Source organism: Nothoprocta perdicaria, unplaced genomic scaffold (genome assembly GCF_003342845.1).
Source record: "Nothoprocta perdicaria isolate Ctin4 unplaced genomic scaffold, notPer1 scaffold_347, whole genome shotgun sequence".
NCBI classification, from domain to species: Eukaryota; Metazoa; Chordata; class Aves; order Tinamiformes; family Tinamidae; genus Nothoprocta; species Nothoprocta perdicaria.
The window spans coordinates 1-15983 of NW_020455585.1; the positions used below are offsets into that span (position 1 = coordinate 1).

At 51.6% G+C, this 15983-nt stretch overlaps 1 protein-coding gene across 1 annotated transcript; it reads left to right on the forward strand.

Moving 5' to 3' along the window:
* Positions 1–3: 3 nt before the first annotated feature.
* BCL2L11 (BCL2 like 11) lies at positions 4–14727 on the forward strand (the record flags this gene model as incomplete). Its single annotated transcript, XM_026044023.1, has 3 exons — positions 4–220; positions 10415–10527; positions 14188–14727. Coding segments are annotated over 3 exons (420 nt in total), but the record flags the coding sequence as incomplete, so codon positions are not given.
* Positions 14728–15983: the final 1256 nt, after the last annotated feature.

Below are 15983 nucleotides of genomic sequence, written 5' to 3' on the forward strand. Positions count from 1 at the left end.
GAGGCGGAGCCGCCCGTGGCGCCCCCCGCCAGCCCGGGGCCCTTCGCCACGCGCTCGCCGCTCTTCTTCTTCGTGAGGCGCTCGCCGCTGCTGCCGCGCTCCTCCAGCGGATACTTCTCCTTCGAGGCGGAGCGCAGCCCCGCGCCCATGAGCTGCGACAAGGCCACGCAGACGCCCAGCCCGCCGTGCCAAGCCTTCAACCACTACCTGAGCGCCATGGGTAAGCGGGGGCGCGGCGGGGGGGACACGGCGGGTGCCCCGCTCCATCCCGGCTTTGCGCCGCGAGCATCCGTGGGGATCCCRTCCCGCGCGTCCGTGGGGATCCCATCCCGCGMATCCRYRGYRRYCCCATCCCGCRCATCYGTGGTGATCCCATCCCRYRCATCTGTGGTGATCCCATCCCGWGCATCCGYSGYRRYCCCATCCCGMGCATCYGYSGYRRYCCCATCCCGCGCATCYGTGGTGATCCYGTCCCACGCGTCCGTGGGGATCCCATCCCGCGCATCCGCAGCAGCCCCATCCCACGCATCCGTGGGGATCCCATCCCGCGCATCCGTGGTGATCCCMTCCCACGCATCCGCRGCAGCCCCMTCCCRCGCATCCGTGGGGATCCCATCCCGCACATCCATGGTGATCCCATCCCGCGCATCCGTGGTGATCCCATCCCCTTGCCCACCGCGCTGCCCCGGGACACCCACATCCCTACACGGGAGGAGGTGACGGCTCCCCATGCTACCAATGACATCCCCAGCGTGGGAAAACCATTCCCAGCTCCGTACCCTGCGTGCTCTCCGCTTGCAAGCCCAGCRAAGGAAGGGGTGGGAGGTGGGACAGTGAAGCCAGAGACTTCCTTGCTCCATGCCCCAAACACCATCCCAAGAAGCAGCGTGGGACAGGGAGCCCAGAGGTGGGAGAGCTGCCCAGAAGCTGCTCTCAAAACGTGGCCTTTGGGGCGTTTGAGATGGACCTAAAGGCTTTCATTTATTTACTTGCTTGGAACCCGGCACGGAGGTCTCTCCACCTTGACAGTGTGAAATAGATACCCGTGGAGATGCAGCTTCCTAGTAGGAGACTAACGTGCTGGATGCGGTTTGATTTCAAACAGCTGCTTTTGAGATGATGACTTTTCTTTTTGTGTGTCCAGTGTTTCAATTTCATGCTTTAAACTGTGCTCCGCTCCGAGATTTTCTTTCCTCTGTGTCCCCCCCCTGCAAATGAAGCCAGCGAGGTGGTTAGGATACGTGCGGGAGGGCTGCAAAACCTTGGGAGATGTTGCCATTGCCACGTGGGGCTTTAAATGCCCAAAGGTTACCTGAATTCTGCCAGCAAACGTGGCTTTCTTTGCCTTTTTAATTTTTTTTTTTAATTATTTTTTAATTTTCGGCTGGATTCAGAGAGGAATAGGTAGGTTTCTGCTTGGGGGAAGCGAGGCGGGTTAGTGGCAGCAGGTGACTCCTGCTTCGTCATCGGCGTGTGCCGTGCACGGCGCGCGGGCTTGCTTGCACGGTGAGATTTAACGCGTTTGTTTTTAAGCRCGCTGCTGTGGCCAGGGTCACAGAGCTCCCGTTTCCGTTCCTGAGCCCCTAATTGGTGTTTGACAGCGTCGTCCGTAGCTGCTCGGGGGTTGTTTACATGTGGCTGAGCAGGTAAAGGCTCGAGATGAAGCCTCTGGTGATGGAAAAAGCACCGACTRTGGCGAGCTTCTTGAAATGCTGCACTGATGTCATCCTGCTCGTGTGATTAATCCCACTTAATCAGGAAAGGGACTGCTAAGAAAGTCCTTCTTTTTGCTAAGGTTGCTTAGCTTATTGCTAAGAAAGTGGCAATAGCGAAGGGTGCTGGGTACCTCCATGCAGGGACTTCTGTTGATACCGTTTCTTGGTGAATAACAAACATCAGCTTTGAGCTTTATGTGATCAAAACATCTTTTTTTTTTTATAGTTAATGGCTGTGGTTACAGCTGCAAAGTGCTTACTGTAATATGCCCGTAGGAAAGATTTTCTGACATTATTGCAGTAATTACAGCTTAATGCTGGTTTCACAACCTTGTGTAGAAAACACACGTAGAATTACTAGACAAGGATACCAGGGTTCTTCAGTGAGGATGGTCACAGCTATATTTTTAGCACAAAATAACATTTTTTTTTTTGCCAGTACTGCAGACAGAAATTGAAGTTTTCCCTAAGTTCCTGCGCTTTTCCATCCCTATGGAGAGCTCTGCGCCTGCTGCTGAAATGATGGTTTTAGTCGAGTCTTTGTTCTGTTATTGTTGCTAGGGGCATCATCCTAAACAACTATAAGCAACTGGAAAAATACGCCAGCTCCTTAAATGAGACCCTTGGCTACTTTCAAACATGATTAAGCGAGAAACGTGGAACTGGAGCGCGATTTTATCCTTGTTCGGGGACCACAGGTCCCAGAATGTGCCTTATTGCTCGGCTCGCCTCGAGGAAGGGGTAGGGAAAGGGTTCAGAAGTAGCTGGAGGAGGATCTGGGGGATGATGTCCCATGGATTCCATGGGAATGGCTCGGATCCAAGGAGTGGAGGACCAAGTCTTACAAGTTCCCAGGGAAGAGCAGGCTTGGAAAGCATTGCAAAGGGGGTTTTAATGGTTTGTTGGAGTAACTGCTGTGACTCTGCAGGGCTTTGAGGTGTTGTGGAAGCAGATGTTAAGGGTTTCTTCTTTACAAATGAGAAAACGAAGATTTAAGAAACCTTTCATCAGGTCTGTCCAGCACCTCAAAACAGTATTGATTTSTCCCGTGTAGCTGGCACTTTTTTCACTAATGTCTCTTGAGGAAGTGCTGATTTTCAGTTATGTAGGTGTAACGGGATGTCTGAACGCGTTCCTCGGTTCCATGGCCCTGGAATGCTGGACGAGAGCTGCTGTTTTCCAAGGTGCTGCGTGGTCCTGTCTGTGCTAGGACTGCCCAGAGCTGGTCATAGGCTGGTCATAGGTATTAGAGGAGCACCAGTTGCTTGTGGTTAAGGGTGGTGCATGGGTAGACGGAGCATCTGTCTTACGAGGAAAGACGAAGCGAGGTGGACCTGTTCAGCCTGGAGAAGAGAAGGTTGAGAAGGGATCCGATCCATTTGAGAAGGGATCCATTTGATCCATGGAGGGGGAATGTAGGGAGGAAGGGGCCAAGCTCTTCTCAGTGGTGGCCAGTGACAGGACAAAGGGCAATGGGTGTAAGTTGAAACCCGGGCAGTTCCATCTCCATGTGAGGAAGAACTTCTTCACTGTGAGGGTGCCAGAGCCCTGGMACAGGCTGCCCAGGGAGGCTGTGGAGTCTCCTCCTTTGAAGATCTTCCAAACCCACCTGGATGCAACCGGGTGCCCTGTGCTCTGGGTGTCCCTGCTGGAGCAGGGGTTGGACTAGATCATCTCTAGAGGTCCCTTCCAACCTCAACCATTCAGTGATTCTGTGAAGGCAGGGGCCAAGGTTTGTGTTTGCAGTATGATGCACCTTGGTGCCCCTAGCCCGTTGGAATCAATTCCTCCCTAAGGAAACCAATGCTGTCTTCTTGTTTATTTTTTTTTTCTGCATACCTTTGCTGGGACGAGAGGCACTCTTAAAATCAGGTGGGTCTTTTTTTTCTGGACCGTGGGTGGGGAGGGATGGGACGCTATAGTGCACTGAAGGTGCAGGCTGTGAGATGAAGAACTTCTCCAGGAGGCAAAAGCAAAGCAGCATTTAATAGTAAATGGAAGTGTCCTGTGAGCAGGAACAGTTAGTGTGTCCAGGGCATGACAGCAGAGCAGGGTTTTTAGCCTCCCTTGTGAGGAGCTGTAGAGCATTTCTGAGGAGCAGGTTCCCACTCTGCTCCCAAACTGCCTTCTAAAACCTTCGCTGAAGTTACCAGAAGTCCAAATACCAACAAAAAGCTGGAAACGACCCTGCTCCACAGCCAGGCGGAGGAGCCGAGCGAGGGAATTCAGTGATGCCTTCTAGCTGTAAGAACATCCCAGCTCCAGAGTCGTCCAACACCTGCAGTTGCACAAGCAAGTGCTAATTGCTGCAGGAAACACCGTTTCTGGCAGGATGCGGAGCGCTCGGARCGCCGCGGGCTACAGGCAGGTTGCAATTCCTTGGAGCAGTTCCCTCGCTCCGAGCGGGCTGCTGGCAGAGCGCGAGTGCTTCAGGTGTCGGCCAAGCAAGTTGGGTTCCCAGCCGTGTTGCGGGCAGTTGAGTGCGTCGGGCGATTTGCAGACCCCGTTGCAGACCCCGTAGTTAAGAGGAGMAGACCTGCTAAATGCTGCAAAGCTGAGAACGCGTTTTTGAGGCAACTTCTGCCAGAGTCTCGGCTGAGGATTTTCCATCACAGATGTCCCTGCTTGCCCAGGCGGGGTTGAGGTGCTCGAGCAGATGGGGTGCTCAGCACCCAGGAGCCTTGCTTGGCTCTGCTGCAAGATGAGGGACATTGGGACTGTTGCCAGCCACTGGGCTCGTGTAAAAGAGGATTCAGGGCAATTTCAGCTTTTATTTTTTTTTTATGTATGTGTTGGTAGCTTATTTAGAAGTTGGAAAGAGGAGCCAGGACAACAATCTTGACGTGAAATGAAGAATGTAAACCCACCTGGATGCCACCCTGTGCCACGTGCTGTGGGTGTCCCTGCTGGAACAGGGGTTGGACTAGATGATCTGTAGAGGTCCCTTCCAACCTCAACTGTTCTGTGAGTCTGTGAATTTCACAGTGACAAGAAAGGAGACCTTGGACTCCTCGCTTGCAGGGTGAGTTGTTGCAAGGACTCACTTGCAGCTTTGTATGTGAGAAGGTCCAATTTGCTATGGTAGAGTCCACTTTTAAAAGCCTTCTGTTGCCTCTCACTTAATTTCATTTCTCAGAGAAATGAAGCAACAAAGAGGTGTTCTTGGATAAAGGATATAGAGCAGCTTGCTGTGCGAGGTTGGTTCGGTGTATTAGGAGAGATGCTTCTGAGGGTGAGTGAAGGAGGAACAGTGGTGAGCTTACTTGGCTTTGGCAGGACTGTGGAGAAGTCCCTAATGAATCAAAGAGGTAATGCTGGAGATTTGATGCTAGGAGAGACATCCTCATGTTACATTCTCCTGAGGAATGATGGAGGAGATGGGTTTTCATGCTTTTGGATCTCTGTCATTCAAACAAAGTGAGAGAAACGCACCAGCCTGTCCTGGGGTTATGTTTTTCATTTGTCCCTCCAGCCTTTCTAGGGAACTGATGCTCTGCAGTCTCGTTGTGTCACTGGAGCCGATGCTTGAACTTCAGACTAGTCAATACCTTAGCTTTCATAGCTCGAACCAGCTTTTCCCATCTCACTAGAAATGTCCTGTCCACTTGTGTTTTGGTGATCCTCCTTCCCTTCTGTCCAGAAAGTATCTTCCCAATCCAGCTTGAACCGAGCTGAAGGACTCGCACCCAGGAAGTTCTCCTGGTCACCAGAAGGGGCCTTAAAGATTCAAGAAAAATGTGGTAGAAGTGGTGGGTCCCATGCAGAGCAGTAGCAGTGAAAGCACTTGGGATAAAACACCCTGAGACAAGAAAACAGCCCTTCAGAGGTGCTAGAAGAGCCGCAGACCTTGGCTCTTCATGGGAGCTGCTCAACGCTTTTCATGTTTTCCCAAGGAGCAGCTTTATCTGCAAGAGCAGGAGGTGCACGTGCAGGCTTTGTGCGTGTTTTTCCTGGAGGTACTTGGAGCAGGTGCGTAGAAGTGATTTGTAAATTAGTTTCCTCTGTGCTATTCTGATCTTGGTATGTTTTCCTGCCCTTCAGAAGAGGGGAAAGAAGTGTGAAGTTTTCATAGTYGCTGCGCGACTGTTTTGCTTTTCCTCCAGCAGAGGAGGCAACAACCTGCGTGAAAATAAATAATGATGATAGTGAGCTGGCTGTTGTGAATAAAACCGTGTTGGTAAACCCTTACATAACGCCCGTGGCTTGACATGGAGCGGGCCAAGAGTGCTTACATCTAAACTCAACATGAAAGAGCTGGGGAAAACCCTGAGGTTGTAACAGAAAAGTGAATTGAATGGGGAAACCTTAAACTAAGAAGCTGCAAAATGTGTGTATGCCCAGAGTGGTGATGCCCTCCTTCCCTTCGGGAGGTCGCTGGGCTCCTGCCTTTGATGTTGCTCTTCCCTCCCCAGTGCTGGCAGGACCGTGGGTGCCTTAAACACCAGTGTCCTTTGCTGATGYCTAATGCTTCTCTGCTTCCTCACCGCCAACTTTGAAGGACCTGCTCCAAAGTAGGGAGGTGCTAGAGTTTCTCAGCAGAAGGTCTGGCGCGCGCGGCCAGCTCTTACGGCCAGCCTCTGTGCGTCTCATCTTGTTCTTGGAACGGGACCCATCTGACGCGCGGTGTGAAACCAGAGGCCGGCGCTGGAAAGGGGGAGCCGCAGCCCAAAGAGCCGCTTTGGTGGAGCTGCGGGCTGCTGGAAGCAGGCCCTTGCGGTGGAAAGTGGGACACGGTGGGAGCCCTTTCGTTAGCGTTACTTGATACGTTTTTCTTCGGAACGTGCCGTTTCGGAGCTGCTAGTTCTCTCCTTGAGCTTCGTGGGTATAACCTGCTGTTTCATYTGAGGCCATTTTCCAGTGTTTTTGCAGGGAGGTTTTCGTGAAGGGGGGTTGGATTACAAAACTTGGAAGATACAAGCCAAAAAAAGAGAAAAGAAAAAAAGTTGTATCCAAAGCATGGCCCAGGGGTTTTGATAGTGGTGCCAGCCTCTAGATGGGACTCAGACCTGCAGGTGGAAGGAAGCTGCTCAGGATGCACCTGAGRAGTAGCTTTCCTAGATCTCCTGGGGGTGCTGGTGGCTCCATGGGGTGCACCCAAGACATAGACCTCCTGGGGATGATGGTGGCTGCTTGGRGCACTGGGGTGGCCCCAGTTTTCTCAGCAGCTGAGTGGTCTTGATGGGAGTCCCAGATTCCCGGGTCCAATCGAGACCTGTGCGTGGTGAGAGAATTGCTTCACAGTATGTCCAGCCTTAGTGCCTGAGTGTCTCTGAGGCTCTTCCAGCCCTGTCCTCCCTTTCTCCCTTTTCTTTWCCCCACTGCAGCAGCCTGCCCCTTCCCACTGAGCTTGGGGCAGGCTCGACCTGCCAGGCCTTAGCCAAAGGGCTTGTCATTAGTTTCTGGCACCTAGCTTAGATCTCTATTCCTCCTGTCATCTGAAGAGTTGACTGAAGAGTCAACTTTGCTTTTCTCCCTATTTTTTTTCCTCTTGCTTTTTGACATTTTTTTCCCTTTTTCCTTTGTTCTTTTTATCTGTCTCTTCTGACATTTTTGCTTTTCTACTTCTTTTTCTGTATTCTCTTTCTTGTCCTAACCTATTTTCTGCCCCTTCTTCTTTCACCTTTCCCCAACTGAGCGGCACTTCAGGCATAGACTTCAAGGGCACAGCGTTGGCTCGTGGGCCTGTTGGCGAGTGTCCCTTCACGTGGAAGGGCAAGCGTCTCATCCCTTCGATCTCGGGCAGAGCCGTGCGCTGGAGCAGCCCCATCCGTGCACGTCCGAGCCGTGTGCCACTGGTGRCCTTTGTCAGCAGCTTGCTGGCTGCTCCAAGGACATGCTTGGGAGAAGGAGGTTTTCTCCCAAGGCATCTTTCCATGTCTTGGCTGCTCGTCCTGGTGCTCAGCCTAGGTTTTGGGGTGTATTTGATGCCTGAAGAGAAGGGTGAGAGGTGGCATCTTGCTGGGATACAGCTTGGCGAGCAGAGCGCTGGCTCTTGGTCTTGGGGCAGCAGCAAGAGGGTTTGTCCTGAGCAAAGGGGTGTGTTTTGAGGTGCCCACGCAGCTCGTGGCCCCTTGGCTGCCACGATGCCTTCTCCTCGCTTCCCAAGAGCCGTGCCCGACCCAGAGCCATCACCACAACCTAAGCGAGTCTCATGGATCTGGTTGAACCCATATGACTCGCTTGGGTTGTGTACATCTAGGAAAGCGTTTCCTACCTGGATAAGCCTTGAAGTTCTCCATTGGCCTACAGGAAACGGGGTCCTCTCCGCCAGCGATCGTAGCAACAACGAGTCCCGAAATGTCCCTGGCAGGGATTTGTCCTCCCTATTTTCTCTCTCTGTTTCTCCTCGCCGCGTCGTGCTGTGCCTGGCATGGCGGCGCGAGCGCAGGGCGGGCTCGGGAAGTTCCTCCGCCGCCTTCTGCCGCCCGGTATGACTGGCCGCCCTTTGAACGCGCGCGGCCCGGCGGCGGCGCCGCAGAAAGTCCTCTCTGAAAACCTCAGCCCGATTTCGCTCTCAACCACGGCGCCGTGATATGAGTTTCTCGACCGCCGGAGGGGTTGTCGCCCGGTGCAGGCCCGCGAGGGCCCTGCCGGTCACCCCGCCTCGGGCGCGGCGGGATTCGCGTCTCCGAGCGGGATTCGCGTCTCCGAGCGGGATTAGCGTCTCCGCCGCGGAGCCGGGCGAGGGCTTTGCTGAATGAAATGTGGATCCGGTGGCGCCTGCCCCGGCCTTCCCGGGACACTCCTCTCCCGCTACTACAGCGTGAAAACAAAACAGCGCTCCGAGCCAAGCAGCCCTCGTTTGGCTCGGAAATAAATTTTCCAGTCAGTTTGGAGCCAGACACTTATTTAATATATATTTTTTTTTAAACTGCCCTACTAATCCTGTGGATATTTTGAGATTGGAAGCTCAGTRTATTCCCTTGCGATTCCCTCTTGGGCTTTGGGGCCAAGTTTGTGAAACGCGCCTGTTTTGTGTGGCGTTTGGGTTTGGTTGAGGGCTCCACAACGCTCGCCCAGCCTCCAAGCTTGGGTTTGCCAGCAAGGGAAGGGGTGGCTCAGGCAACGTGCGGAGCCCTGGATGCATCCCAGGCTCTTGGTTCCTCCCTCCCATACCTGCAGTGGTCGTGCACTGGTTTTATCAGTCGTTTAGAAACTTCTTRAAATGGAAACTGGAGTGGCTGGGTATGTACAGTTGAGCGTAACTGATGTGTTAGTTCTTTTTTTTTTCTTTTGTAAGCCCAGTTCTGTTTTCTGAACTGGTTTTGAAGGTCTGCCTTGTTTTCTATTTAAACTCTGGAAGCGTAATATTTAGAAGAAGAAAGTTCCAGTTCTTCAGCAGAGACGAGAAGTCCTTCGGGTTGCTCTGAGAGCAGCTCCTGTGTGTGTAAATCGAATTGTGGCTTGCTTAGCACGACGAGAGCAGTCATTTTCCTCTCTTTGTTGGAGTCAGAGCTATTTGAGGAAGAAACGTGAGAATTCACTTAAACTCTCAAGGCAGAGGGCTGGTACGGTTAGAGCAGAAATTACTGCTGTGCCTGCAAGAAAACAGAACCATTTGTGAAGGGCAGAAAGAGGTGGTTTAGCTGAGAAAAGAAACCGGAGAGTAGGAGTTACCTGTGTGGGAATTGGAGGGGCTGGTTTTCATCTCGGATGTGCCCCGTGGCCACCTGCCCTCTTGGAGCTGCACAGATTAATCTCTTCCTGCTGTCCAAGTCTGGGATTTCAGGCTGTTTTCTGCAATTTGGAGGCAAATCTTTGCCCACATCACTTGACCTGTGTCCGATCTGAGCAGAACCCCATCTGGGCACGTGTTGGAGCTGCTTCAGCCTGTCCTGGGCTGTTTCAGAGCAGAGCAGTGCTTGGAGAAGTACAAGAGGAAGCTGAATGAACGCTCGTTCTGCTCTTGCCTTGTGCAATGAGATGTGAAGTACTTGATGCTTGACGTGTCCATTAACAAGGTGCCCAGGTGGAGGGGTATTTGTGGCTCTGAGGGAGCTGAGGGAAGTCGTCCTTGAACCGTTTGCTTCCTCCACATTTCCCCCGCAGTGGAAATTTCACTTTGGAGCATAAATACCATTCAGTCTGACTCAGCTGGTGGGTAAGTTGACCCAATGGTGGAGGTCCTCATGGTAATTCCCCGTAGCATTCCCTTGCGAGCCCGTGTCCTTCATGTCCCCATGGAGTTTCCGCGGTGCCATGCAAGCATCGTTGCCATTAAAAGATGCAGGGACAGGTTCTGGTTGGATGGGCTCAACTTTTAGGAGAGGTTCTTACGCCTGAGGGTGGGAAGCACACTGGCTAGCCCACGGCATGCACTTGAGCAGATCGTTTCCCAGCAAAGCATGGTGAGCTTGCAGCTCTGCTTCTCCAGGGAAGGTACTTCCCAGCTGTGCTGCATGCAGGGACTTCTCTTGCAGTGTGTTTCCACGCTTAAACCCAACTTGAGGCATTTTGGCAGCTCAGAGCAAGAGCAGTGGCAGCTCGGGGCTGGGTGCGAGAGCTGGGCTGAGGTGGCACCCCCAGAAACTGCTCCAGGTTACACCAGTCCCACCATCAGGTGCTTGGAGAACTCTTGAGATTTGTATTAAAAAAAAAAAAAAAGACAAAGTTGTTCCTAGACTATCAGGCCTAGCAAAAATCCATTAGTTTTGCTGTGTTTTCAAATGTTCTGTTTTCTTTTTTTCTTTCCTGTGCAGCTTCCAGGTGGCGGTCTCACTCGGTAGCAGAAGATATACAGCCAGAAATCTGGATTGCACAGGAGCTGCGGCGCATCGGTGATGAGTTCAATGCCTCCTATTGTCCGAGAAGGGTAACTTGCAGGTTTTTCTTTTCCGTTTCCTGCTGTGCAGTCCCGAAAAGGGACTGGAAGTGAGTTCTGTAGCAAGTGTTTCATTCACTCGGGTGTATGAGGAGTTGTGTGGGTGGTTGTGTGTGCTTGGGTGTACGGGTGTGCTGCCTGTGCTGAGGAGTCATTTGCCATTACAGCGTCATTGAAGAAATTCAGAATAACCTTTGAATCAGGACTTGGAGCTTTTCTGTGTAAAATACATGGTTTTATTCACAGCGTTGGGAGCCAGTAGAACACGCTCTTGCTGGATTATGTCTGAAGTTGTGGATAAGGAGGAAAAACTTGGAAAAAGCTAAAACAACCTCTAAAAGTTTTATATTTTGGTATATTTTTTTGGAATGAGAAGTTCATTGGAAAGGGCACCCTGACAGGAACTGGGGAGCAGTCACATGCAGGGAGGAGGTGACAGGGTTTTGGACATGGGCAGCATGTTAATGCAGCAGGAACCACCTGCTGCTTCCTCACGATCGTTTAGGTGGAAAATTCAGTCACAAATATGAAATACAGTCTGATCACTGACTGCTTTTTGCTTTGATAAAGAGCCTGAGACTGCTGGTTTTTTAAGAGACGTCTATTTGGAGCATTTGTGTTGCAACAAAAATAGGTGGAACTRCCACCTCCCCTCACCCCAAATCAGTGCAAAGAGAAATGAAGCAACAGCAGTTTCCAGAAAGAACAAAGTTAGCAAGGAACCCACCTGTCTGGCGTTATTAATGGCTGCGTGTTGGTGCGTGTGGTTTCCAGTCCACCAGCTCGTCCTTTCGCTCGTCTGCCATCAGTCAGAAGCCGGTTACGCGGGAGCGCCGGTGAGGAAAAGCTGACTGCCTGGATCTTTATCTGTCCTCCCCAAATCATGAGTCACGCCGCTTATTTCCTCACCGTTTCACGAATTCACACGGCAGTTGTTGTCCAGCAGAAGCCTTCCCCCAAAACGGGGTCCAGGTCATCTCTAGCTGCCCTGTTCTGCTTCTCTCTGGCTTTGTCTCCTTGTGAATACTTATTTTTTATCTCCCAAGTGGAGAGGGCAATGCTTCGTTTGCCTGTGCCTCTGACGCAAGAGAAAGCCTTTCCTCAGCTCTTAGTTCGGATTGTCTTTAGGAGCAACCTGAGCTGTTCTCCTCTCTCCAGGGCTTTCTTCCCGTGTGTGTGCTGGCCTTGAGCAGCCTGCTCCGTTCTCATTCATCCATGAGCATGTCCAGCTGCCTGCCTACGTGTGCTGTGTGCAGGGAGCTTCGCCAAAACGTTGCTCTGCTCTCTGGCACAGCTTTTGCTCTAAGCCCTCCTCCCTTCCTCAGCAAATCTCTCCAATAGAGCMGGAAGCCCAGGCTGTAACGAGCTGGAGATAACCTGCATCCCATCCAGACCTGCTCCTCTTGCTGCAAAACACCCGGTTATTCGTGCAGCGWGCAGTCCTTTCATGGAAAAGCAAAACATCTGTTTGAGGGATGGGTGCTGAATAATTTCTGCTAATGGGTTGTATGATCTGCACTYGATTTCTTGTCTTATCCCTGAACCAGCTGAAGGAGAACTTTGGGGAGGAGGGGGGGGGGGGGTTCCCCTTTTCCCAAGTCATCACCCTGGCACTTGTTTTCCTTGCGGGTGTGAGAGGGGTGTTTGCTGCATGTGCCGGGTTTGGGAGCTGAATTTGGTGCTGTGGACTCTGGAAAAAGCTCCTCAGTAGCTGTCGTAGGTGATTGTGGAGATGTGAGATGGTTCTCGGGGTTGCATCTCCTGGCTCTTGTACTTCTAGTCACCTATGGAAGCTCCTTGGAGTTCCTTGGGATGGGATTTTTTTGCTTTCTTTCTTTCCCCCCGTTGAAACGAGGAACCTGGGGTCCATTCTTGCTCTTCCTGAGTCACCGTATCACTCCTGCCCAGGTGGTGAGAGGACTGGAGAAGCCAGTTGTGGAACATGACCTTTCTGCAGGTCTCCGATCCAAGTCCCAAGCATTGTTCCCCGTGGGCTTAACTTGCCTTTCAAGGCTATCTCCTAAGGCAAGAAATGGGGAACCAACAACGGTGCCCAAGAGGCGCCTGCTGCCCGAGGCAAAGCTGTTGGACAGGTCAGGGCTGCTTTAGCGCTGCGAACCGTGGGGTTTCCTCCCTGTGTTTTGGCTCACTCGCTTTGGGCCGTTGGGTTCCTCCTGGTTTGCTCCGTAACCCAGAGGCTGAGGAGAATTCATGACCTTGGGCAACGCGGTTGTGTCTTCTCCACCCATCACGGGACCAGGCCGCCCGGCGAGGCAGAAAAGCCTCCTCTTGTTTTTTTGCTGCCTCATTTATTTCCACAACCTTATTAATAACTTTTGGGTGCTTTTGTTGTGACTTTTTTAGAGTTTTCTGTTTTTTTTCCTGTTATTTTTTCTGTTTTTCCCTCGCCTTGCTCTCTGGCTCTCRGCTTAGCGGAGGGGAAGAGTTTGCCTCCTGGTGTAAAACACCCTGATTTCTGCTCTGCAAGTTTGCATCTTGGTGCCACCTCTTACCCAGGGCACCCGTGGCCGTRATTTTGCAATATTAAACATAGCAACGTAGCCTGAATCGAGTTGTTTCACCAATAGAGAAGGAAAGAGGGTGACGTCGGCGCTTCTGTTTTGCAAAAACCTTAAAAATAAATGCATGGAAAAAGGGGGCAAATTATTTGTTGGATGCTCCTCGCTGGTGATCCCTGTATCTTTAAAATAAGGGCTGTGGCTCGTGAATTCTCCCCGTTTTCCCAGCTTCGCCCAGGCTGCAGAGTGAAACAAGAGGTGTGAAGCAGCCCTTGGTTTGGCACTTTGCCCTTCCCAGGCACCCCGAGGTGTCTCCTAACCCTCACCAGCTAGAAGAGCCTCTTCCTCAGCCCTACGGTGTTGGTTTGCGTGTGGTCTCCTCTCCTCCAGAGCTTGGTGGGCTCATTTATTGGSCTGTAGGAAAGGTGCTGGTTGGGAGTTTGGGGCTGGTATGGGGTTTTCTTTGCATGGTTTCATTCTTGTTGTTGTTCTAGCAAGTCTGCAGGACCATATTTACGTTCCTTGTCCCTGTTGGAAAGAAACGTAGAGTTTGGAGGGTGAGAACCAAGCGATCCTGTAGCCCTGGATGAAAGAACCACAGTCTGAGGCCGAGAGCATAGACAGACTTGGAGAAAACCCTGTTGCTTCCTGCTGYTTTTCTTCTCTACCAGGACCATGAACTGCCATTTATGTGCAGGGGAAAACCTTGCCACCAGCTCTCCCTGGGGACGTTAAATGCAATCAAACTAGTTGGGCAGAGTGTGCAGCTTTGAAGAGAAATGGGATGGAGATGTTCAACTGCACTGTTGTCAGCAGAGCTTGGGAGTCCTCCCTCCTTAACAACCACATACGTTTTGTGTCCCCGTAAAATAGAAGCTTGGATGTTTTTTCTATCCAATCAAGTTCAAAATCAGAAATAACATTGACAAGTTTATGTGGTAGTATATTGTGTTTCCTCAATAAGAGCTCCCTAAGCATTGGCTCCTCTTTYCATCATCACCTCAATATTAGAATTGTCCTAGAATTGCAAAGCAGAAGGTACCTTCTCTGTGTTGCCCATTGCACAAGGGACTGCAGGTCTGAAATCAAAATTGCTTTTACTCTGCTCTTTTTTTGTTGCTTTTTTTTTTAGGGTTTCTTGGATAACCGTGCAGGAAACCCCCAGGTCGTCATCCTGCGCCTCCTGCACTACATCATCCGCCTCATCTGGAGGATGCAGTGAGTGCTGGAGGCCGTGCAAGACCTAGAGACTGGTCTCCTTGTGCTGCAAATCAATGAAGGACAAGTAGCAAAGGGGCTTTCCTGTGCCCTGGAAAACTGCCTTCCTCCAAGGACAGCCAGAAGGCGCCGTGGTCTCTGCGGATGGAARCCACGCGCGTTGACTGCTGGCTCCTGTGTTCTTGGGAGGCACCGGAGGCTCACGCCTTGCCAACGGACCTATTGCAACTCTCTGAAGCAGGATTTTGTCTGAGAGTAGTGTTTACTGTGTTTCTCTTGAACTCTTTTTATTTTTTAAAGATTAATCTCAGAGAATCATTTTTCTGTCGTTCCTGGAAACCTGTAGGCTCGGCTTGGATCTGTTTGGCAGCAGAGAAAACTGAGCCAGCCGATCTGCAGAGCTGCCTTAGTTTGTATCACAGAGATTACTGTACAGTCTTGCAGCCCCTTCCTTCCCTAGTCCTGGTCAGGAAGGGAACGTGCCAGGAACCAGTGGTCTCCCTCTCCCTCCCAAATATTTGCCTGCAAGGAAGAGGCTGCTGGAGGACAGGGGAGGGATTTAAATCAGCACTTCATTTATCTGTAAATACCTAATGTAACCCCAAATTAATCGTATTTGCATCATGCAAATAGCCTTTTTCCTGCTGACTGATTTTTTTGTTTCTTTATTTTTTTTTCCCCCTCTTTTTTAATGCTGAAATTCCAGATGTACCTGTCAGACTCTTAGGGTCCAAAAAAAAAAAGTCACATCCAAACCAAACAAACGAAAAACCCCAGTCCACCAGATTGCCTTTTTAGAAGTTTTTTCTCTGAATGGTGCGCGTGAAGACGCCCACGTATTGTATATTATATATAATATATAGTGTTGATCACTTTGGATAATGCAGCAATAAAGCGTTCTCGGAGGTAGATTAAAACATGTACCCAAACCCTGCAGTTCTGCACCTAGAGGGTCCTACTGCGTCACTTCAGGAACTGTTTTCACCAGTGGTTAGCGTGTTACTGTTCAACCGAAGAGCTTGCTTTTTTTTTTTTTTAACTTTGAGAGTTTTCTGAGGTCATTTTTGTGTCGGACACGTCCAGGGTGACAGGAGACACCAGCCCTGAACAAGCGTGGAGCGGCGTGGGGATGAGCAACAGATTATGGGCACCTTGCGGAGCTTCTGCCGTTCTTGCAAGACCTGCGGTGCGTGGTGGGACTCCCACGGGCTCTTTCCGAATGGTCCAGATCCTCCAGGGTCAAATGGTCCAGATCCTCCAGGGCATCGGCGTGTCCCTCGCCGTGGAGCGTTGGGTCTTCTCATGCGTTGCAGGCTGCTGCTGCTGAAGGTGACCCTCCTGGAGAGCCACGTCGGTCCTGCCTCCTTCCAACTCGTGGTCTTCTCCCCTGGAAAGCGGTTCCTGGGGGGTCGACGTTGTCCCAGGACGGTGCCCTGTGCATCCCAGGGGCTCTGTGTTTTGCGCCCAACCATCTGGAGACCCTGCAGCCACAAAACGTGGTTCAGAAGCTCCACACGAGGCTCCACGCGTGGAAAGAAGCAGGTTTGTCCCCTCGTGTCCGCGCTGCGCTGGATCCCTCTCCGTGGAGGCCCTCCGCTTCATCTCGAGCGTGCAGGTTGCTTCTGCCATCAGGTGCTTGTGGAAGGAGCCGTCGTTGCTGCAGCCGGTGTATCTGTGCACACACGTCCTGTCTGCCTTCACAGCTGCCCA